This window comes from Conger conger, chromosome 15 (assembly GCF_963514075.1).
Source record: "Conger conger chromosome 15, fConCon1.1, whole genome shotgun sequence".
Lineage (NCBI taxonomy): Eukaryota > Metazoa > Chordata > Actinopteri > Anguilliformes > Congridae > Conger > Conger conger.
This window is the reverse complement of record NC_083774.1, coordinates 399,321-424,320: the sequence shown is the minus strand read 5'-3', so window position 1 is coordinate 424,320 and position 25,000 is coordinate 399,321. Positions and strand designations below refer to the sequence as shown.

The following is a 25,000-nucleotide window of genomic DNA, read 5'->3' as shown; positions in this document are numbered from 1 at the left end:
GGCAGTAAAGCATGCGCTACAATAACGGATGAATTATAGATGTGCTAAACAGAGTGTTTCTCTCAGACTCCATTGACTGGAAGCCCATTGCTGGTTATACTAACACACTGGGATTGGTGAGTATACCTTGTAAATGTGCTGTAAAAAACAGTTTTTAATTTCATTTCACAAATCAAATTCAGCCTGTCAAAGCATTTTGACAAGCTGGGGATTGGATGTGTACACACACACACATACATGCACACGCATGCACGCACATACACACACGCACACACACACGTGCGCACATGCACACGCATGCACAAAATCCTGGTCTTGCAAGACTGCTTTCTGGATTCTGTTTGAACATACTTTTTATAGAAATGTCTCGTCAGGTCTGTTGAAGTCTTGGGTAATTGGAAGCCACGGTCGGCTTAGACTTTTTAAAGGAAGTTTGGGAGCACTGGACTGGACTGTAGGGGTTGAGGGGTGGGGGGTTAACGTTACTGCAGTGGGAATGAGAGGGCCAGGCACTCCTCCAGGAGTCTGTGCGTGTTCACACACCTGCATCACAGGCTGTCATCACCAGAACTGCCACTCAATAATGATCATGTCATGACCATGTTACTGCCTGCAGTGGCTCTGTGGTCAGTGTGTTACTGGCTGCGGTGGCTCTATGGTCAGTGTGTTACTGCCTGCAGTGGCTCTGTGGTGTGAGTGTTACTGGCTGCAGTGGCTCTGTGGTGAGTGTGTGTGTTACTGCCTGCAGTGGCTCTGTGGTCAGTGTGTTACTGGCTGCGGTGGCTCTGTGGTCAGTGTGTGTTACTGGCTGCAGTGGCTCTGTGGTCAGTGTGTTACTGGCTGCAGTGGCTCTGTGGTGTGTGTGTGTTACTGGCTGCAGTGGCTCTGTGGTGTGTGTGTGTTACTGGCTGCGGTGGCTCTGTGGTGAGTGTGTTACTGGCTGCAGTGGCTCTGTGGTCAGTGTGTTCCTGGCTGCAGTGGCTCTGTGGTGTGTGTGTTACTGGCTGCAGTGGCTCTGTGGTGAGTGTGTGTGTTACTGGCTGCAGTGGCTCTGTGGTCAGTGTGTGTTCCTGGCTGCAGTGAGCAGGATGGAGCAGCAGGTTTGTGTGCCTGAGGAGTGTCAGTGAGACTAATAGAATCACCGCTGTGCTGGAGCCGGAGCTGAAATAAACATAAGCTCACAGTGCGCCACAGATGCACCTTTATTCATGAGCAGCTGGTAACAGGGTGGACACAGGGATCTGTCTCTCAAGCACTCTGTATGAGCACTGATCTATCCTCTCATGTATTCATATAAGGAATGATCTCTCCTATATTCCAACAAGGAATGATCCCCACTGTATTCCAACGAGGAATGATCTCTCCTATATTCCAACAAGGAATGATCCCCACTGTATTCCAACAAGGAATGATCTCTCCTATATTCCAACAAGGAATGATCCCCACTGTATTCCAACAAGGAATGATCTCTCCTATATTCCAACAAGGAATGATCTCTCCTGCATTCCAAGAAGGAAGGATCCCTCCAGCATTTCTATAAGGAATGATCTATCCTGTATTCCTATACGAATGATCCCTCCTTTATTCTTGTAAAGAAGAATCCCTCTGTATTCCTATAATGGAATGATCTGCACTGTATTCCGATAAGGAATGATCTCTCCTGTATTCTTCTTACTTGCTTCTAATTTTCAGCTCTTACAAACAAATATTTTCTTGTGTACACAATGGTGCAATAATGATACAACATTAAGGTCTGCATGTACCATCTGTCTGTAAAACAAACCAGAACCAGTAGTCTCAAAAGGCTGTTTAGACTCCATTAACAGCAAATCAAAACATAATCTGTTACTAAAATGTTATGGCTAAGTGTGACACATTTACCCCAAACAACTCTGATTTTATTACCGTTTAAGACCGGTTTTAAATTTAAACTCATCATCCTTGCTTTTGGAGAATCGACTTGTCATCTTCCATAAGCGGCAGATTTGATGAGCACCCGTTTAAATCACAAGTGCACATATAACCCGCGGCTCTGACCCGTCTGAGCACTGGCAGCAGATTTAGGGACAGCAGCCCCGGGGCCGCGTTCGGGCAGGAGCAGACGTGCAGCGGAGATCAGAGCGGGAGGGATAACAGGGTGAAGACAAAAGGCCCCACCGACACCACGCTGCTCCTGCTCGTGCGCTGCGTAGATCATTCCCGTTTAAGACGTGGTGCTAGCGCCCTCTCGCCAGCATTCCCACTGCCTCCCGCTCCTCACAGCTGGAATATCCCACCGCTGCCGGAACATCTGCCCCCTGTCAGACACCATCTCACTCATCTCCGCTTAATTTGCTCCTAATATCTGCTACACGGGGAGCAGATGCTGCCGGGGCGCAGGGCGAGGGTTAGTGATGAGGGGCTTCAGCAGACCCCAGCGCTAATGTGTGTAATTACAGCCTGCTCTCCAGCAGCCCTCACTGAGCGCTTCCCATTCAGAACCACAACCTGCGTTCTGCTCTGCTCCTGTGTGCGCGAGATGAGCCGATCCTGCATAATTATCTACAAGAAACCAGCAATACCAAGTTAGTGTCTGATGGTGGGCTGTGTTTGGGGTGTAGATGCTGTGTTTGGGACGTAGACACTGTGTTTGGGGGCGTAGACGCTGTGTTTGAGGTGTGTGTTTGGGGGTGTTGCGCTCACCAGAGAGAACTTGCAGACTCTGACGTAGAGCCCCTGCAGCTCCTGGTCGGAGACCCCGGTGGAGAGCCCCAGAGCCTGCTTGTAGCTGCGCAGGTACGTGGCCAGCCAGTCCCTCTGCAGGCCCACGCTGGGGTACAGGCTGGGGTCCACAGTCTCCACACCTGGGGGGTCAACACCATACAGGGGATTAACATTCAGTGCACAGTCCCCTCCAAAGGTTTGGAACAGCAAGGCCAATTCCTTTGTTTTTGCAAAACTGAATACATGTTGAGATAAAAAAGATGAACCCGAGACAAGAGTTAAGAATTTCAGCTTTTATTTCCTGATATTTATACCAAGATCTGTTAAACTACTTATCACCTTTGGCATCAGACCACCCATTTTTTAGGTGAGCAACAGTATTTGAATTGAGAGTATTTAAGTAAATGAAAGTAAATTACACTTAATATTTGGCCCATTGACGTCATCAAACTGTTGCATTCTTCTTTTGTGATGCTTTTACTGCAGCCTCTTGCAGTAGTTTGTTTCAGGGGGGCTTTCCCTTTAATCTCCTCTTCAGGAGGTAAATTCTGCTCAATTGGCTTAAGGTCTGGTGATTGACTTGGGTGTCTAAAACCTTCCACTTTTTCATCCTAATTAAGTCCTTTGTTGTGTTTTGGGTAGAATTCTTAATTCATCCTGCTGCTACCATCATGAGTTACATCATCAATAAAGATTAGTGAGCCCACTCCAGAAGCAGCCATGCAAGCCCAAGCCATGACACTTCCTCCATCGTGCTTCACAGATGAGCTTGTATGTTTTGGATCATGAGCAAATCCCTTCTTTCTCCACACTTTCATCTTGGTTTCATCTTGGTCTCATCAGTCCATAAAACTTTGTTCCAGTACTTTTGTGGCTCATCTCTGGACTATAATATGTATATTGCTGCTGTCTATGTCTTCTTCGAACGGTTGATTGAAATAACTTCACCACTGTCCTGTGGAGATTATTATATTATGTACTCTCAGTCCCATAAGGTCTGACACCAAAGGTGATCCGTTTCACAAATCTAGATAAAAATACCAGGAATTAAAATCATGTCATCTCTTGTCATGTCTCATGTACAGCTTTTGACCTTAAACTCAATTGTCTCACGTGTATAGCAAAAACGAAGGACTTGGCCTTTGCAGGGGACTGTACCCCTCTAATGTGGGGGTTCTACCGTGACTGTGGAGTGGCACCCACCTGCGAACTCGTTGAAGTGGTTACCGATGTCGAAAGCCTGGTAGTTGTAGTCGGCGTACTCATAATCGATGAAGCGCACCGAACCTGCAGGAGAGGAGCGGCCGCAGTCAGCATGAACACAGGCTTTATAATCACCTGTTAATGAGCATAAACACAGGCTTTATAATCACCTGTTAATGAGCATGAACACAGGCTTTATAATCACCTGTTAATGAGCATAAACACAGGCTTTATAATCACCTGTTAATGAGCATAAACACAGGCTTTATAATCACCTGTTAATGAGCATGAACACAGGCTTTATAATCACCTGTTAATGAGCATAAACACAGGCTTTATAATCACCTGTTAATGAGCATAAACACAGGCTTTATAATCACCTGTTAATGAGCATAAACACAGGCTTTATAATCACCTGTTAATGAGCATGAACACAGGCTTTATAATCACCTGTTAATGAGCATAAACACAGGCTTTATAATCACTCGCTATCATACCTGTGCTTTATACACGCACACATCACCCGCAAAGGCAGGAAGTGACATACAGCTCCTGGCGTACAGCGGTGAGTTAAGGACCCGCATAGTGCTGGGAACGGCCCCTGTTCTGACCCAGTCCGTGCTGTGTCTCAGACCCTGTTCTGACCCAGTCCGTGCTGTGTCTCAGACCCTGTTCTGACCCAGTCTGTGCTGTGTCTCAGACTTCCTGTCCTGACCCAGTCCGTGCTGTGTCTCAGACCCTGTTCTGACCCAGTCCGTGCTGTGTCTCAGACTTCCTGTCCTGAACGCTGATTGGCCGGTGTGTCGGCGGGTTCTGCAGCTCAGAAGCGGAGTCGGTAAAAGCTTTGGGCCCTGGGGCGAAACGCTGACCGGCCCTGTTCCTCGGGCGGCTGTCTGCTCTTACATGCTCCAGACGTGTCAGACTAACGGGGGCTACACAGCGTAAATGACTCAACATTAATACACTCTGACATCTGCCTGCTATTCTCCTGGTGCGGTCGTGAACACTGGAAACAGACAGGGCTAACTGCCTTAGTGCTGTGTTATGTGATCAGGGAAGCAGAAATGGCAGTTCCCTCAACCTTGTGAGAGACGCATATAAAACCATGAAATATGAAAGGAGGGATGAGGAAAATGCCTTTTCTCCATAAAAACAAAAATATGCATCTTTTGTAATCGCTACTCGCATAACGTTATGATACATACCCTGTCTTACAGCATCACACCCTCCTTACTGCAGGAGAGCCAGTGAGTATTTACACTCTATATTTACATTACATTTTAGTCATTTGGCCGACGCTTTTAATCCAAAGCGACTTACAAGTGCATAGGTTCTTCCACAAGTTAAAGCATCACACCCATAACTAGTAAAATACACATGAAGTGTATGGCACACAGTACTACAGGAGACCCAGTGACTATTTTAAACCCTACTGGTCGCACACAGTACTACAGGAGAACGTGAAAATATTTGACATTTGCCGTTAATTTTACCCGTCTTCAAACCTTAGTTCAGTCAATGAGGAATGATTGTGTGGCTTTACAAAGCTAATGAACAGATGTCTGTGAAAATCCCCTCAACATCCTCCACCCCTTCCCCTCTTCTCAGACAATGTCAGTGATTGATTCCCCGTGCGCAGTTGTAGCTCATTCTCATTATGATTGCAGCCAGAATGGAGTTATAATGCAGTAATTGCCATACGCCATAACTTAATATGTGAAGAGCAGTTTGTCTGTTGTTATTGAGACCCCATTGGATCTTGTAATGGAACCTTTCTCTACACATTACAATATCTTTGTACTGGAGAAGAAAAGTATTTTACTTAAATTATTCAAACTAAATTATTTATTTCAATAAAATATATTTGCAAAATGCTGTGAATCTAGTCTTATATCTAGTCTTATTTATGTGTTGCAGTATAGAGGGGTATGCCTGTGGGGGTTAGGATTGGGGTTAGGGTTAGGGTTAGGGTTGGGGTTGGGGGTTGGGGTAGGGGTAGGGGTAGGGGTTAGGGTCGGGGGTCGGGGGTTGGGGTTAGGGGTTAGGGTTAGGGTCGGGGGTTGGGGTTAGGGGTTAGGGTTGGGGTTGGGGGTCAGGGTCGGGGTTAGGGTTAGGGTTGGGGTTGGGGGTTGGGGTAGGGGTAGGGGTAGGGGTTAGGGTCGGGGGTCGGGGGTTGGGGTTAGGGGTTAGGGTTAGGGTCGGGGTCAGGGTCGGGGTTAGGGTCTGGCTCGCTCACCCTCAGGCTGGTTGTAGATGATGTTCTTGGTCAGCAGGTCGTTGTGGCACAGCACGATTGGGGAGGAGACATGGGTGAGGTGCTGTCTCAGAGCCTCCATTTCCCTCTGGAGGACATGCAGGCCAGGAAGTCCGGGCAGAGTCCTCCCAACATAATATAATGGGGTGAATCAGTCACATTTATTCAATTTAAATATAATATTTATTATTGATTGTTCTGAACTGAGTGGCGGTGTGTGTCATTCACAGCGTCTATATGAAACTGTGTACTAGCATACTACCCATACTAAATTTCAGGCTCCAAATATCCGAGTAGTATGCAAAGTATGCGATTTCAAACAAAGCCACTTCGTACTCTGCATACTCTGCATACTCTCTGGACCCACGTCCACTGCCTGTACCACACAGACCTGCGCTTCCTTCAGCACCAGTGTGATACATGTTCAATTTCAGAAACCGGAATGAGATTTTGTATCAAGGCTAATACACTGAACATAATGAATTACATGCACTCATTGGTTTTAAGCTCTTTTAGAAACTACAAAACCTCACTTAAATTAATAATGTAAATAAGTATGAGCTTTTAGAGCAAAGGGGATGTGATTTTGCAAACCGTCTAAAGAGATTGGTAGTTTGAGTGCTGATCTAGGATCTGTTCTGTGTGTGTGTGTGTGTGTGTGTGTGTGTGTGAGAGATGTGTGGCGTGTGTGTGTGGTGTGTGTATGTGTGAGAGATGTGTGGCGTGTGTGTGTGGTGTGTGGTGCGTGTATGTGTGGCGTGTGTGTGTGTGTGAGAGATGTGTGGTGTGTGTGTGTATGTGTGTGTGTGTGTGTGTGTGTGTGAGAGGTGTGTGTGTGTGTGTGTGTATGTATGTATGTGTGTGTGAGAGACGTGTGTGTGTGAGACGTGTGTGTGTGTGTGTGTGTGTGTGTGTGGAATCAGGTTCCCTAACCCTAGCTCAGTTTGTGCTACATTATGAAACTTGCTGTCGGTGCATTAAAATGCCTTTCCTTTCAGGGGAACGGTAGCGCGACGCTGTCTTTCAGATGAACTCCGCCTCCATGTCGCTGACACACCCCTGCGAGCTGCCAGATTAATTAGGGGGAACATGCGTGTGCCGCGTAGAATCATCAATTAATTAATTAAGTAATTCAGCTTCTGTTCTGCGCTGCCGCTGTGGGAGGCGTTGGTGAAAAGCGCTTCGCCGACACATCACCTGATGCGGAGCCCTCGAGCGGTGCAGCGCTAACGATGAAATAAATTAGCATGTCTGAAACACGCGGGCGCGGCCGTCCCTTCATTGCTGCAGAAGTGAGACTTTGTCAGTACACAAGTTTCCTGAAGACGCACATCCTGCAAACAGATTTGATTGTTTGGACGTGCGTCAAATTCAATTTGCCTCGTCGTCCTACAGAAAGTTTTGTCACCCTAATTACTGAGCTTTAATTGCACAGGGCTGAGCATTTTAGTCAGTCCTTTGAATACATATTAAACATGCTTTATTTACAATGATATTTTAGCCCATTAATATCAAAATTAATCAGATTTTTTGGGTCATTCACGGTACAGTACCACACAGTAACCATTTGGGGGCAGCTTGTAGCCTTGTGGCTAAGGTACATGACTGGGGCAACCTGTAGCCTAGTGACTAAGGTACATGACTGGGGCAGCTTGTAGCCTTGTGGCTAAGGTACATGACTGGGGCAGCTTGTAGCCTTGTGGCTAAGGTACATGACTGGGGCAGCCTGTAGCCTAGTGGCTAAGGTACATGACTGGGGCAGCCTGTAGCCTAGTGGCTAAGGTACATGACTGGGGCAGCCTGTAGCCTAGTGGCTAAGGTACATGACTGGGGCAGCCTGTAGCGTAGTGGCTAAGGTACATGACTGGGGCAGCCTGTAGCCTAGTGGCTAAGGTACATGACTGGGGCAGCCTGTAGCGTAGTGACTAAGGTACATGACTGGGGCAGCCTGTAGCCTAGTGGCTAAGGTACATGACTGGGGCAACCTGTAGCCTAGTGACTAAGGTAGATGACTGGGGCAGCCTGTAGTCTAGTGACTAAGGTACATGACTGGGGCAGCTTGTAGCCTTGTGGCTAAGGTACATGACTGGGGCAGCCTGTAGCCTAGTGGCTAAGGTACATGACTGGGGCAGCCTGTAGCCTAGTGGCTAAGGTACATGACTGGGGCAGCCTGTAGCCTAGTGGCTAAGGTACATGACTGGGGCAGCCTGTAGCGTAGTGGCTAAGGTACATGACTGGGGCAGCCTGTAGCCTAGTGGCTAAGGTACATGACTGGGGCAGCCTGTAGCGTAGTGACTAAGGTACATGACTGGGGCAGCCTGTAGCCTAGTGGCTAAGGTACATGACTGGGGCAGCCTGTAGCCTAGTGGCTAAGGTACATGACTGGGGCAGCCTGTAGCGTAGTGGCTAAGGTACATGACTGGGGCAGCCTGTAGCGTAGTGGCTAAGGTACATGACTGGGACAGCCTGTAGCCTAGTGACTAAGGTACATGACTGGGGCAGCCTGTAGCGTAGTGGCTAAGGTACATGACTGGGGCAGCCTGTAGCCTGTAGACACATTACAGGTTCAATAAGTTACCGTGTGAATATCTTACCATGAGTATACCACTTTAAAAATGCACTGCAGAATATTTACCTGCAGCTTCGCTGAAATTCAACTGTCCAGATCTGAATGTCTGACTTTGACATGAACTTTCCAGCGCCTACATATTCAGAGCCACTAGAATGCCTGGTGAACCATATTTGAACATAGTCATTTAATTCAATCCTCATTGAGTGTGAATGTTTTTGACCTGAAGTCATACCAAAAAAGCAAACATATAAAATGTGTTAAAGAGGTTTTCTCTGAAATGAACTTGATTGTGCGTCTGACCTGCAGACTCATAGTCTTTGCAGGCGACAGGTAGCCGGGCCATCAGCCAGAGTCAGTTAGTTTAGTGTCTGGACAATCATGCATTTCAGCAAAAACAACCGTCACAGCACAGAGACCTATCCCACAATCCTCCTGGCTCAGGGTGTGAGTTAATATCGCTCTGGATAAGAGCGTCTGCTAAATGCCATGTAATGTAATGTAATGTAATGTAATAGTCATTTGTGGAACAAAGTGTCATTGTGCTTGTAGTTTGGCACTGACTTGCTCTGTAGTTTGTGTTTGTTTTATGAAGCACATGGAGAGCACTCTCCTCTGTGTACTATGGCTGCTGATTCTCTGGGGAATTTGGTTTTATTGGTCTTACAATAATCAGATTTCTCCTATTTGAGCACACATCCGCAGTCTTAATTCAGAGTTTAAAATAGCGACGTTCACAGCAATATGATTCCAGGCTGTTTTTAAAGTCTGATTGCCGTCACAATCTATAACCATTTCACTCGATTTAAGATGAGCCGAAAAGCGTAAAGTTTGTATTGACCTACTTACATTTTTCCAGCTTTCTGGATGTTCTGAGAATCCTGTGCGATTGAAGTGGAGACTGGAGCAGTGCTGATTTAGACATGGCACTCATTTCTTTATCCTGTCATCATTATTGCTTCTTGCAATTAAATATTTACATAAATGTGGCTGTTATACAAAAACCACAGTTTCCATATTTCTGTCTGTATCTCTTCCATGAATAGAATACCACATTTTAGAAAAATAAAATAAGCAGTTTCTTTTTTCTTTCTTTCTGACAGTCACTCTGAAATCTCATGTGATCCCTGCAGTGTCCCTGACTTAAATGAATGAAGGAACTAAATTAGGAATTGGCACAAAAATATGTCATGTGGAAAGGCAGCGGGAATGTGGTGTGGAAAGGCCGGCCTGATGCCGGTTATGGAGTGTGTGTCCTGAAGCAGTGAAGCGCTCCTGTCCTGTATGGAGTGTGTGTCCTGAAGCAGTGAAGCGCTCCTGTCCTGTATGGAGTGTGTGCCCTGAAGCAGTGAAGCGCTCCTGTCCTGTATGGAGTGTGTGTCCTGAAGCAGTGAAGCGCTCCTGTCCTGTATGGAGTGTGTGTCCTGAAGCAGTGAAGCGCTCCTGTCCTGTATGGAGTGTGTGCCCTGAAGCAGTGAAGCGCTCCTGTCCTGTATGGAGTGTGTGTCCTGAAGCAGTGAAGCGCTCCTGTCCTGTATGGAGTGTGTGCCCTGAAGCAGTGAAGCGCTCCTGTCCTGTATGGAGTGTGTGTCCTGAAGCAGTGAAGCGCTCCTGTCCTGTATGGAGTGTGTGTCCTGAAGCAGTGAAGCGCTCCTGTCCTGTATGGAGTGTGTGTCCTGAAGCAGTGAAGCGCTCCTGTCCTGTATGGAGTGTGTGCCCTGAAGCAGTGAAGCGCTCCTGTCCTGTATGGAGTGTGTGTCCTGAAGCAGTGAAGCGCTCCTGTCCTGTATGGAGTGTGTGTCCTGAAGCAGTGAAGCGCTCCTGTCCTGTATGGAGTGTGTGCCCTGAAGCAGTGAAGCGCTCCTGTCCTGTATGGAGTGTGTGTCCTGAAGCAGTGAAGCGCTCCTGTCCTGTATGGAGTGTGTGTCCTGAAGCAGTGAAGCGCTCCTGTCCTGTATGGAGTGTGTGTCCTGAAGCAGTGAAGCGCTCCTGTCCTGTATGGAGTGTGTGTCCTGAAGCAGTGAAGCGCTCCTGTCCTGTATGGAGTGTGTGTCCTGAAGCAGTGAAGCGCTCCTGTCCTGTATGGAGTGTGTGTCCTGAAGCAGTGAAGCGCTCCTGTCCTGTATGGAGTGTGTGTCCTGAAGCAGTGAAGCGCTCCTGTCCTGTATGGAGTGTGTGTCCTGAAGCAGTGAAGCGCTCCTGTCCTGTGGGGCCCTGTGTACCCCAGGCCGTGCTACACTGGAGCATTGTGTCTCCATTCGGCTCAAATGATTTTTTACGCGTCCTTTAAAGCAAACAGAAAGCGCGGGATGGAAATGTAAACGGTGTTATACCTGTTTATGTTTTGGGACAAACAGTCAGCAGCGCTATACACAGCCCACATAATTTACTAGCGCATGTTGAGAGGAGGCAGTTTCCTGTTTACGGCGAGGCAGACACCCACACTAATACACTCACTTATTCTGATAGCATTTCAGCTCACGTCACGTCATTCTCCACACTCTCATACAGCTTTATACTGTATGTGTTGTATACTGTATGTGTTTTATACTGCATGTGTTTTATACTGCATGTGTTTTATACTGTATGTGTTGTATACTGTATGTGTTGTATACTGTATGTGTTTTATACTGTATGTGTTTTATACTGCATGTGTTTTATACTGTATGTGTTGTATACTGTATGTGTTGTATACTGTATGTGTTTTATACTGCATGTGTTGTATACTGTATGTGTTTTAAACTGTATGTGTTGTATACTGTATGTGTTGTATACTGTATGTGTTGTATACTGTATGTGTTTTAAACTGTATGTGTTGTATACTGTATGTGTTGTATACTGTATGTGTTTTATACTGTATGTGTTGTATACTGTATGTGTTTTAAACTGTATGTGTTGTATACTGTATGTGTTGTATACTGTATGTGTTGTATACTGTATGTGTTTTAAACTGTATGTGTTGTATACTGTATGTGTTGTATACTGTATGTGTTTTATACTGTATGTGTTGTATACTGTATGTGTTTTAAACTGTATGTGTTGTATACTGTATGTGTTTTATACTGCATGTGCTTTATTGTTGTTTGAGCTTGGACCGAGGGCCACATTGCACATTGTGTTTTTGTGGGAAGAGGAGAGAGGATGGAGTGAGAGAGGAGGAGAGAAAGGATGGAGTGAGAGGAGGAGAGAAGAGGAAGCTGCTTATTCTCGCCCCTCAATTCAAGTGTTTTTCTTCATTTTGGGTCCTTAGATTTTTTTTTTTTTCAAATCATAAAGCATGTTTGAGGGCTTCACTGCTGAATGGAGAGCACTGAAAATACCTTTTTAAATTAAAGCTCTTGACACGAGGAACTATAAAATAGAAGGAAAAACCCTGAAATTATTTTAAATTCATTTTTATTTTCTTTAAATTTGAGTTACAGCTGAACATGTCTTGAGGACTGCTCACCTCCCAATTGTCTGTGTGTGTGTATGTGTCCGTGTGTCCATGTGTGCGTGTCCGTGCGTGTGATTGTGAGTGTGAGTGTGTGTGTCCATGCGTGTGATTGTGAGCGTGAGTGTGTGTGTCCATGTCTGCGAGTGTGAGTGTGTGTATCCATGTGTTTGTGTGTGTGTGTCCGTGCATGTGAGCATAAGTGTGTGTGTCCGTGTGTGTGATTGTGAGTGTGAGTGTGTGTCCGTACGTGTGATTGTGAGTGTGTGTGTCCGTGCGTGTGATTGAGTGTGTGTGTGTGTCCGTACGTGTGATTGTGAGTGTGTGTGTCCGTGTGTGTGATTGTGAGTGTGAGTGTGTGTGTCCGTGCGTGTGATTGTGTGTGTGTGTCCGTGCGTGTGATTGTGAGTGTGAGTGTGTGTGTCGGTGAGTGTGTGTGTCTGTGCGTGTGATTGTGAGTGTGAGTGTGTGTGTCCGTGCGTGTGATTGTGAGTGTGAGTGTGTGTGTCTGTGCGTGTGATTGTGAGTGTGAGTGTGTGTGTCCGTGCTTGTGATTGTGAGTGTGAGTGTGTGTGTCCGTGCGTGTGATTGTGAGGGTGAGTGTGTGTGTCCGTGTGTGTGATTGTGAGTGTGAGTGTGTGTGTCCGTGCGTGTGATTGTGAGTGTGAGTGCCCGTGCGTGTTATTGTGAGTGTGTGTGTCCGTGCGTGTTATTGTGAGTGTGTGTGTCCGTGCGTGTGATTGTGAGTGTGTCCGTGCGTGTGATTGTGAGTGTGAGTGTGTGTGTCCGTGCGTGTGATTGTGAGTGTGTGTGTCTGTGCGTGTGATTGAGTGTGTCCGTGCGTGTGATTGTGAGTGTGTGTGTCCGTGCGTGTGATTGTGAGTGTGAGTGTGAGTGTGTGTGTCTGTGCGTGTGATTGTGAGTGTGTGTCCGTGCGTGTGATTGTGAGTGTGAGTGTGTGTGTCCATGCGTGTGATTGTGCTTGTGAGTGTGTGTCTGTGCGTGTGATTGTCAGTGTGAGTGTGTGTGTCCGTGCATGTGATTGTGAGTGTGAGTGTGTGTGTCTGTGCGTGTGATTGTGAGTGTGTGTGTCCGTGCATGTGATTGTGAGTGTGAGTGTGTGTGTCTGTGCGTGTGATTGTGAGTGTGTGTGTCCATGTGTGTGATTGTGAGTGTGAGTGTGAGTGTCCGTGCGTGTGATTGTGAGTGTGTGTCCCCGTGCGTGTGATTGTGAGTGTGAGTGTGTGTGTCCGTGTGTGTGATTGTGAGTGAGAGTGTGTGTGTCCGTGCATGTGATTGTGAGTGTGTGTGTCCATGAGTGTGAGTGTGTGTGTCCGTGCATGTGATTGTGAGTGTGTGTGTCCGTGCATGTGATTGTGAGTGTGTGTGTCCGTGCGTGTGATTGAGTGTGAGTGTGTGTGTCCGTGCGTGTGATTGTGAGTGTGTGTGTCCGTGCGTGTGATTGTGAGTGTGAGTGTGAGTGTGTGTGTCTGTGCGTGTGATTGTGAGTGTGAGTGTGTGTGTCCGTGCGTGTGATTGTGCTTGTGAGTGTGTGTCTGTGCGTGTGATTGTGAGTGTGAGTGTGTGTGTCCGTGCATGTGATTGTGAGTGCGAGTGTGTGTGTCTGTGCGTGTGATTGTGAGTGTGTGTGTCCATGTGTGTGATTGTGAGTGTGAGTGTGTGTCCGTGCGTGTGATTGTGAGTGTGTGTGTCCATGTGTGTGATCGTGAGTGTGAGTGTGTGTGTCCGTGTGTGTGATTGTGAGTGAGAGTGTGTGTCCGTGCATGTGATTGTGAGTGTGAGTGTGTGTGTCCGTGCATGTGATTGTGAGTGTGTGTGTCCATGCGTGTGAGTGTGTGTGTCTGTGCGTGTGATTGTGAGTGTGTGTAAGTCCATGCGTGTGATTGTGAGTGTGTGTGTCCATGCGTGTGATTGTGCGTGTGATCGTGCGTGTGATTGTGAGTGTGATTGTGAGTGTCCATGCGTGTGATTGTGAGTGTGATTGTGAGTGTCCATGCGTGTGATCGTGCGTGTGAGTGTGTGTGTCCGTGTGTGTGATTGTGAGTGAGAGTGTCTGTGTCCGTGCATGTGATTGTGAGTGTGAGTGTGTGTGTCTGTGCGTGTGATTGTGAGTGTGTGTGTCCATGTGTGTGATTGTGAGTGTGAGTGTGAGTGTCCGTGCGTGTGATTGTGAGTGTGTGTCCCCGTGCGTGTGATTGTGAGTGTGAGTGTGTGTGTCCGTGTGTGTGATTGTGAGTGAGAGTGTGTGTCCGTGCATGTGATTGTGAGTGTGAGTGTGTGTGTCCGTGCATGTGATTGTGAGTGTGTGTGTCCATGAGTGTGAGTGTGTGTGTCCGTGCGTGTGATTGTGAGTGTGTGTGTCCGTGCGTGTGATTGTGAGTGTGTGTGTCCGTGCGTGTGATTGAGTGTGAGTGTGTGTGTCCGTGCGTGTGATTGTGAGTGTGTTTGTCCGTGCGTGTGATTGTGAGTGTGAGTGTGAGTGTGTGTGTCTGTGATTGTGAGTGTGAGTGTGTGTGTCCGTGCGTGTGATTGTGCTTGTGAGTGTGTGTCTGTGCGTGTGATTGTGAGTGTGAGTGTGTGTGTCCGTGCATGTGATTGTGAGTGCGAGTGTGTGTGTCTGTGCGTGTGATTGTGAGTGTGTGTGTCCATGTGTGTGATTGTGAGTGAGAGTGTCTGTGTCCGTGCATGTGATTGTGAGTGTGTGTGTCCATGCGTGTGAGTGTGTGTGTCCGTGCGTGTGATTGTGAGTGTGTGTGAGTCCATGCGTGTGATTGTGCGTGTGATCGTGCGTGTGATCATGCGTGTGATTGAGAGTGTGATTGTGAGTGTCCATGCGTGTGATTGTCAGTGTGATTGTGAGTGTCCATGCGTGTGATCGTGCATGTGAGTGTGTGTGTCCGTGTGTGTGATTGTGAGTGAGAGTGTGTCCGTGCATGTGATTGTGAGTGTGAGTGTCCGTGCGTGTGATTGTGAGTGTGTGTGTCCGTGCGTGTGATTGTGAGTGTCCATGCGTGTGATTGTGAGTGTGATTGTGAGTGTGATTGTGAGAGTGTGTGTCCGTGTGATTGTGAGTGTGTGTGAGTCCATGCGTGTGATTGTGAGTTTGTGTGTCCATGCGTGTGATCGTGCGTGTGATTGTGAGTGTGATTGTGAGTGTCCATGCGTGTGATTGTGAGTGTGAGTGTGTGTGTCCGTGCATGTGATTGTGAGTGTGTGTGTCCATGCGTGTGAGTGTGTGTGTCCGTGCGTGTGATTGTGAGTGTGTGTGAGTCCATGCGTGTGATTGTGAGTGTGTGTGAGTCCATGCGTGTGATCGTGCGTGTGATTGTGAGTGTGATTGTGAGTGTCCATGCGTGTGATTGTGAGTGTGATTGTGAGAGTGTGTGTCCGTGTGATTGTGAGTGTGAGTGTCCGTGCGTGTGAGTGTGATTGTGCGTGTGAGTGTGAGTGTGATTGTGCGTGTGTGATTGTGAGTGTGAGTGTGAGTGTGTGCGTCCGTGCATGTGATTGTGAGTGTGAGTGTGTGTCCATGTGTGTGATTGTGAGTGTGAGTGTGAGTGTGTGCGTCCGTGCATGTGATTGTGAGTGTGAGTGTGTGTGTCCATGTGTGTGATTGTGAGTGTGAGTGTGTGTGTCCGTGCGTGTGATTGTGAGTGTGAGTGTCCGTGCGTGTGATTGTGAGTTTGAGTGTCCGTGCATGTGAGTGTGATTGTGAGTGTGAGTGCGAGTGTGAGTGTGATTGTGCGTGTGTGAGTGTGAGTGTGTCCGTGCGTGTGATTGTGAGTGTGAGTGTTATTACTGTACAGCTCAGAGTAATGTAATGGTTATGATGCATATTACAGTGCAGCAACTAAATGCATAAAGCACGCAGACGTGGTCAAGAGGTTCAGCTGTTTTTCAGACCAAATGTCAGAACGGTGAAGAAATTTGACCTAAGTGACTTTGACCAAGGAATGATTGTTGCAGGCCGGGTGGTTTGAGTATATCAGAAACTGATACACTGATAAACTGCTGATCTCCTTGGATTTTCACACACGACAGTATCCATAGTTTGCAGAGAACGGTGCAAAAAGAAATGCATTGTTAATGAGAGGTCAGAGGAGAATGGCCAGACTGGTCAAAGCTGACAGGAAGGTGACAGTAATGCAAATAACCACACATTACAAGAGTGGAATGCAGAAGAGCATCTCTAAGTGGATAGGTTATAGCAGCAGAAGACTTAAGTCTTAAGTGCTCACTAAGTGAATATGCTAACTATACATTGATAATTTGGTTTTAAAAATATAGGAATAAGGAAAACTGGTTGGTTAACTAAGATTGCTGTACCATATATTTATGTACTGTATGGATGATTATCTTATCGTCTGTTGTCCTTTGTGTTATTGATGTTACAGAAAACCTGTTCAAGACATGAAATATGTAACACTGATTGATTTCTTGTGATTTTAGACCAGAAAGTGGGGCAGAATGTTAAATTAATAATCTGATCATTGAAAAATTTATTAGAAGGATTTTTCTTATAATTGTGTTCTACAGCCGTTAATTATTTGAGCTTTCTGAGGTCCCCAGAGTGGGCAACTCTCACACAGAATGCAGTATATAATAACTAACATGGCTGTTCCAACACACAACACACACAACTCACACTACCCTATACTGCCTTCACACAAAACACACGCCCCTTACAACAGTGTTCACACAACACACACTGCCCTAACAACAGTGTTCACACAACACACACTGCCCTAACAACAGTGTTCACACAACACACACGCCCCTAACAACAGTGTTCACACAACACAACTCCCCTAACAACAGTGTTCACACTCCCGATTGATACACAACAGACTGAAATGTCCAGGATTTTTAAAGATGTGATCAAATTCAAGTAATGTAGACTGGGAGCACAGTGGATGAATAAAGCTATATGTAAGAGTTTGTGAATAAAGAATAAACTGGATAAGATATATAAAAAGGACAGCACTGTGAGTATTCAAGCTGAATATTGTAATATGTGTGCTAAGGTTAAAAAAGGACTAAGGTGAGACAAAAGGCTATTTGAAAGGCTAATTTGACAGGATGCAAAATTCAATCCCAAACATTTCTTTCAATACTGTAGTAGGAAAAGGAAAATTAAAGAGGAGGTCAAATGCATTAAGAATAACAAAGTTGAACTGCTGTATAAGAATAAAGATATTGCTGATGCCTTAAATGGCTACTTCATTGAGACTTTTACCAGGGAGGAGGTTACTAATAGGCCAGAAGTACAATCCCACAGGGTTTGGTGACCTCACTATAAGAAAGATATAGAGGTGCTGGAAAAGGTTCAGAGAAGGGCAACCAGATTGATTCCATGTATAAAAGATAAGAGTTGAGGATAGACTTAAGATGCTTAATCTCTTTAAGCTTCATAAAAGAATACTTAGGGGGGATTTGATTGAGGCTTTTAAATTCATTCAAGGAATTAACAAAGTGAATTATAGATTCTGCTGGGTGAGTTTAGTTAGCAAAATGAGAGGACACAAATGGGAATTGGCACTGGACAGAAAGTCTGTACAGACATTAGGAAGTATTCTTTCTATTCAAGTGGTCAATGTGTGGAATAGCTTCCCAGGACATGTAGTGGAGGCAGAAACACTGGGGGTTTTCAAGGCTTGATACTGTGATAGATATGATTTAGCTTTTAGACAAACTAAGCAGGAGGCACACTTGGGGGTAGGAAAAGGCGAACATTGCTGGGCTGAATGGCCTGTTCTCCATTTCATTAATAGCATTTGGCAGACGCTCTTATCTAGCGTGACGTACAGTTAATTAGACTAAGCAGGAGACAATCCAGGAGCAATGCAGGGTTAAGTGCCTTGCTCAGGGGCCCAACAGATCTTATTGTGGCGACACCGGGATTAGAACAACCGACCTTACGGGTGATACACCTACGCTCCAGGCCCTGTATTACGTTATGTTACGTTATCTTAACAACGGCTTTCACACAACACATACTACCCTAAAAACTCATTTGCATGTCCTGAGCAAACCTGAGTGCAATTGTAAATAAATAAAATGCATTCTCTGACTTACAACCAAGCTGGGCTCAGCTCATGTTACATTTCAGGTTTCATGTGTTAGGGATTTTACCCTGGTCCTTATGGGTTGCCCCATTATTAATCGGCTGCCATTTTGAATGGTTTATTTTTTACATTGACACACATTTCTGCTTGCATGGTGGTCCAGTGGATAGCACAGTTACTTCAGAGTTGAGTTTGAAGGTCCTTGGTTTGAATGCTGTGTGGAGTTTGCATGTTCTCCTGGTGCATAAACTGGTAAAAACATTTCATTTGTACCTTACACATGAAATAGCATCTAATCAGATGATCATGATAATGACTGAATATAGTCTCTCTTTTTCTCTTGTTTTGTCTTTCTCCATCTCTGTCTCATACACACACACATACACACATACAGGCGCATATGCACTTGGTCAAAAAGCACAAGAACACACATTCACAAAGGCACATTCTTCCTAAAATGAAAACACACATGCACACACAAGACTGCCAGCTTTCCTGCCAAACCCTTCATATCCAATCTTGCTGTGCTCCCTTTTGTTGGTAAAGCAGATATAGTGCACATTGAGTGTGTATGTGTGTGTGTGTGTGTGTGTGTGTGTGTGTGTTGGTAAAGCAGATATAGTACACATTGTGTGTGTGTGTACAATGGCGTGAGCACACAGATACACACACACAATGGCGTGAGCACACAGATACACACACACAATGGTGTGAGCAGGCTCTGGCTCCCCGGGCTGAATGGGGTGCTGGATGGGCAGGCTGGTGAATGCTATCTCCCAGCCTCAGTGCGCTGAAAGCTCGCCGCTCCCACACCCTGCCCGGCGGCCCTGGGGGGCCGGGGCACTCTGGGGGGGCCAGCCGTGTGCCGCTAAGCGCATCCTGGCCTCAGAGCCGCGGCACAATGCACCCAGACTGCGCTCCAGAGCGAGGCAATCTCCCCTTCCCATCAGCCACCTCTCCCCCTGCTCCACCAGCTCCTTAGGCCTGGTGTGTGTCTCTCTCCCTCTCTCTCTCTGTATCTCTCCCTCTCTCTCCCCGCTCTCTCCCCCTCTCTTTCTCTTTCCCTCTCTCTCCCTCTTTCTCTCTCTCTCCCTCTCTCTCTCTGTATCTCTCCCTCTCTCTCCCCGCTCTCTCTCCCTCTCTCTATATCTCTCTCCCGCTCTCTTTCTCTTTCCCTCTCTCTCCCTCTTTCTCTCTCTCTCCCTCTCTCTCTCTGTATCTCTCCCTCTCTCTCTCCCCGCTCTCTCTCCCTCTCTCTATATCTCTCTTTCCCTCTCTCTCCCTCTTTCTCTCTCTCTCCTTCTCTCTCTCTCTCTCTCTCTCTCTCTCAAACGAAGGCACAGGCAGCTGGGGTAATTATCTGTGTCCGTTATCACAGGGTATGAACAGGCACTCAGTGTTAATGTGTGTTTAAGGGAAGAAGTTTACACTGAACAGGCAGTAAATCCCTTAGTCGTGCGTTCATTCTTAAATGTGCCAAACCTGCCTTTTTGCACCTGTGATTATTTTCTGATTTTAGCTTACTTCTGTGGTGTTTTATTTGCGGTATATTTTAGTGGGGCTGTGGTATCAGGGCCAGTCATTCAGAGTGTAAAACACATTTCTTCCGAAAATCTACATCGCTTCCATGGTAAAGAAGTATCATTTGCTAGTGCCATCTACTGGAAGCCATTGTGCACTGCAGCTCCACTCTCGGTGAAGAAACTTGTTCTTGTGCGGCGCTGTTTTAAATAAAAAATCAGTCTTTTAAAGTATTCACGTCTCCTTAGAATGGCTTAACTTTTGGTTAAAAAATACTTTTATTGTGTAAAACACAGAGACAGAACCTGATTAGATATAAGATTACATAAGTTTTATTTTAGGTGTGGACTGACCGTGGGTAATTTGTCAAATTAAAAAGATTAAAAATAATTGTCAGCTGTGTGTGTGTGTGGAAATAATGTAGTGTGTGTGTGTGTGTGTGTGTGTGTGTGTGTGTGTGTGTGTGTAATTATCTAATCCTAAAATCATATCCTTTTCACGTTCAAATGATCATAAATGTCTATTCATAATATACATAATGCCTGTTCATGTGCTGTAACTGTCCCAGAATGTACTTGTAATTTGCATTTGATGTGAAACCTGCCTGCAAGGGTATTTTTGCTCATTAATTATGTGAAATTAATTTACATTTATTTGAAATGTAAGAAATGTATTTTTGAGGTGTTACCTGATTAATATTTTCCTTGGTTTTCTTCTGTCAGACAGTTACTCTTACCGCGAGCCGGCTTCACCACTCAAACGTCACATTTAAGATACTGTTCCAGCGATTCTGCTGAATATAGAAGAAGCATTTTCAACACTTGCGTTATGTGCCAGTGCGAGCGGAGAGGTGAAAATCTGGGGAAGGTGTAGCTCGGGGAGAAACGCTCGTTCTCGGCGCGGAGAGAGAGAGAGGGAGAGACGGAGAGACGGATCGTTAAAGAAGGTGTTCTCACTCCGCGGCGCGTATGATGAAGAGGGCAATCATGAGAACGTACAAGGTGACAACGTCAGGCGCAGAGTGGCGTGTTCAGTTCGAAGACCGCACAGCGAAGCATATTAATATTACATATGGAGTTTATTTTGCGGCTCTGACGTGCCTTTCAGCAGATATAGACGACGTTTTTTTCTTTCTGTATGTCCATGAAATGGCACAATGCTGTTGTTGTTGTTGTTTTTTCAATTTCCCATGAGCGTTGTCTTTTTTTGAGGAAAGTTAGAGAAGCAAATCTAACTTTGCCGTAGTGTGGGAGTATTGCTGGCCAGTCTCTCATGACTGCAACAGAACACTTAAACTATAAACGAGTTTTCAGGCCGGATATATGTTTACATTCCCTTTGTTTCTTTTTCCAACAGTATCTTAAAACCGTATTTTTCCAGGGGCATACAAGAAATTAGCAGGTGTTGTAATTTGAATTACGAGCAGCATACGTGTGATGTGTTTACATCCTAATCTGTGAATTCAGATGTGTATTTGCACTGGTGCTGTTGAGCCCAAGAAGTTCCTGTCAGGCACAGTTAGTTAGCCGGCCTAAATGAGTACATTGCTCCATCTCAGATCTGACTAGGGTCCGTTCGCTCTCCCGTAGACAGAGCTAAAGACGAACATCACATGAACAACTGCCCGTTAGCTTTTAAACAGCCTTCCTTAGACAATAGGGCTGTGAACCCTGCTAAAACGCTGTGATTTTAGCCGGAGTTATCTGTGCCTGTGTGTGCATGTTCTTCTGTTTTCATTCATTTCCGTGTGAAGCACATTGTGATTTTGCTCCTGAAAGGCGCTATATAGATAAACGACTTTCCGTGGCTGTGCCACCTGCAATCTCTGACACTAAAGCTCACTGACTTACACAGGGACGGTGCTAGCTAATGCTCACTGTCTTACACACGGCCAGTGCTAGCTAATGCTCACTGACTTACACAGGGCCAGTGCTAGCTAATGGTCACTGACTTACACAGGGCCAGTGCTAGCTAATGGTCACTGACTTACACAGGGCCGGTGCTAGCTAAAGCTCACTGTCTTACACAGGGACGGTGCTAGCTAAAGCTCACTGACTTACAGGATATATATCCATCTTCGTGTTTAATTTGTCTAACAGAACTCTTTCCCTAGGTTTTATTTTTAGTGAAGAACTGCTGGTACACACTGATGATTAGCGTGAGAATACGCTCATCGTTCCAGCCGTTCCTTTGAATCCCAGACATCTGCTTTTGTCCGCAGCCTGTGCTTTTGATCCTGCGCTGTCAGTGCGGTGTGCTGCTTTATCGCTAACGTGCTAACGTGCAAACACTCCACATGAAGCGTGGGCCTCGGCCCCCTCATGAAAGAATGCATGTGTTTGGCCTTTGATATCCAAAGAGCGGCACCTCGGACATCAATACGTTTGAAATAATTGGGTTTCGTGTTCACCGTGGATCAAAAATTACAGTGTTCATTATTGTGTCCCGTTCCACCTCCTGTTTAGCATTATAGATTTTCGGCCCAGTCCGGGCTCCCTGACGGAGGAAACTGAGCGCAGAGAGTGCGCGCGGACGCCATTGTGTGCCTGTGCTAATGGGGAGGGTGCGCTGGGCTGTGTAAAGGCAGTGCCGGAGGCAGCTTGTGTGATGGTATTAATGAGGCCTACAGCCTGTTTACAGCCTCTCTGCTCTCGTCCTGTGGCCTTCAGCTGGCACCCCATCCACACCAAGGCCTCTATTGATCAGCCTTGAGCTCCGTCTGCCGCTCGGCTCCGCATTAACGTCCGTTTGCTGGGTGAATAATTTCATAAAGCGCGTGCTGCAGTAAGTATTTACTTTTAAATAAACTGGTTCAGCTGGGAGTCTGGCGTGTGACGGCCTCTGCGTGACTCAAATCCTGCTGGTCCTGCAGAACACGGCTAGTCTCCTGTGGGTTTCTCACGGGCTAGTCTCCTGTGGGTTTCTCACGGGCTAGTCTCCTGTGGGTTTCTCACGGGCTAGTCTCCTGCAGAACACGGCTAGTCTCTTGCAGAACACGGCTAGTCTCTTGCAGAACACGGCTAGTCTCCTGTGGGTTTCTCACGGGCTAGTCTCCTGCAGAACACGGCTAGTCTCCTGTGGGTTTCTCACGGGCTAGTCTCCTGTGGGTTTCTCACGGGCTAGTCTCCTGTGGGTTTCTCACGGGCTAGTCTCCTGTGGGTTTCTCACGGGCTAGTCTCCTGTGGGTTTCTCACGGGCTAGTCTCCTGCAGAACACGGCTAGTCTCTTGCAGAACACGGCTAGTCTCCTGTGGGTTTCACACAGGCTGGTCTCCTGAGGGTTTCTCACGGGCTAGTCTCCTGTGGGTTTCACACAGGCTGGTCTCCTGAGGGTTTCACACAGGCTGGTCTCCTGTGGGTTTCACACGGCTAGTCTCCAGAGGGTTTCACACGGGCTAGTCTCCTGAGGGTTTCACACGGGCTAGTCTCCTGAGGGTTTCACACGGGCTAGTCTCCTGAGGGTTTCACACAGGCTAATCTCCTGTGGGTTTCACACGGCTAGTCTCCTGAGGGTTTCACATGGCTAGTCTCCTGAGGGTTTCACATCGGCTAATCTCCTGTGGGTTTCACACGGCTAGTCTCCTGAGGGTACATATGGAGTCCCTTCATTTTGATGGCCACCCAGATTTATTGTGGGATGAAGAGCTAACTTACATTTGCAGGGACATCGAATAGTTTAACCACATAGGTTGAAACATTTTAATTTTGCCTAATTTCGTGTTGCCATTAATTTTCACTTTCAGACAGAAGAGATTGGACTTGCAGCATACACTGTAGGCGCTGGTGTGAAGTTGCTGACAGGAAAAACTTTCACAACAAAAGCAACAGAAGTGATGGAAAATGAGACCCAGAAACCGGAGTCCTAGAAAGTGTGGAGCCAGCACTGAGTGTGCAGGATACAGGTGAGGTTACCTGTGCTTTTGGCATGAATGTGTTCTACAGTGCTGTGACTGCACTGATCAGATGCCCCAAGGCTCCCCTGTGCAAGATCAAAACACGACCCCCCACCAGAGGAAAACACGACCCCCCACCAGAGGAAAACACGACCCCCCGCCAGAGGAAAACACGGAAATGTTTTTTATGAGGAGGGCCCCCTGGCTGTGCACAAGTGTGACCCCTTAATTAAGAGAGGTCACCCTGATCTAAAACACCCCATCAAGACCCCTCTCCCAGGAGTCTGTCTGCTTTCCTGGGAATGGAGGGGCTTTGTAGTACCCCCACCTGGAACCCCACGGGTGTCGCAGCTCCAGAACAGAGAGCGCCTGAAAGCGACTCAGTCAAAGCACAGCCCCCAGCCTTCAGCTGCAGACGGGAGCCAGGCAGCCCGCAGTGAAAATGAGAGACTGAGTGTGAAAGACTCTGTAAAAGACTGATAGAAGAGAAGAGGAGAGAAGAGGAGAGATGTGTTCTGTGTTTTTCAGCTCCACTGCCCCCCCCCCCCCCCCCCTTTAATATCCATACTGCAGCTCACACAGCCGCAGCTGAAATTAAGCTTAAATTATGACTTATGCAGAAATGAATGTGATGTCGTACAAAGATCTGTGTGAGAAATTAATTTCCCCTGGAAACACACACACAGCTACTGGAGAGACATGAAAGGTGCTGCTCAGGGGGGTGTGGGGTGGTGTTCAGGGGGTGTGGGGTGGTGTTGAGGGGGGTGTGAGGTGGTGTTCAGGGGGGTGTGGGGTGGTGTTCAGGGGGTGTGGGGTGGTGTTCAGGGGGTGTGGGGTGGTGTTCAGGGGGTGTGGGGTGGTGTTCAGGGGGTGTGGGGTGGTGTTCAGGGGGTGTGGGGTGGTGTTCAGGGGGTGTGGGGTGGTGTTCAGGGGGGTGTGGGGTGGTGTTCAGGGGGGTGTGGGGTGGTGTTCAGGGGGTGTGGGGTGGTGTTCAGGGGGTGTGGGGTGGTGTTGAGAGGGGTGTGAGGTGGTGTTGAGGGGGGTGTGGGGTGGTGTTGAGGGGGGTGTGGGGTGGTGTGGGGTGGTGTTGAGGGGGTGTGAGGTGGTGTTGAGGGGTGTGGGGTGGTGTTCAGGGGGTGTGGGGTGGTGTTCAGGGGGGTGTGGGGTGGTGCTCAGGGGGGTGTGGGGTGGTGTTGAGGGGGGTGTGGGGTGGTGTTCAGGGGGGTGTGGGGTGGTGTTCAGGGGGTGTGGGGTGGTGTTCAGGGGGTGTGGGGTGGTGTTCAGGGGGTGTGGGGTGGTGTTCAGGGGGGTGTGGGGTGGTGTTCAGGGGGGTGTGGGG

General features: G+C 47.2%; 1 protein-coding gene across 1 annotated transcript in view; it reads right to left on the bottom strand.

The window, feature by feature from the left end:
• LOC133111873 (ethanolamine kinase 1-like) overlaps window positions 1–25,000 on the bottom strand; it is a 48,051-nt gene that overhangs the window by 10,349 nt on the left and 12,702 nt on the right. The window contains exons 4-6 of the mRNA XM_061222504.1: window positions 6,143–6,285; window positions 3,907–3,990; window positions 2,683–2,843 (exon numbers count right to left, since the gene is read on the bottom strand). Of these exons, the coding sequence (XP_061078488.1) occupies window positions 2,683–2,843; window positions 3,907–3,990; window positions 6,143–6,285 (388 nt within the window). The remainder of the gene's footprint in view (window positions 1–2,682; window positions 2,844–3,906; window positions 3,991–6,142; window positions 6,286–25,000) is intronic.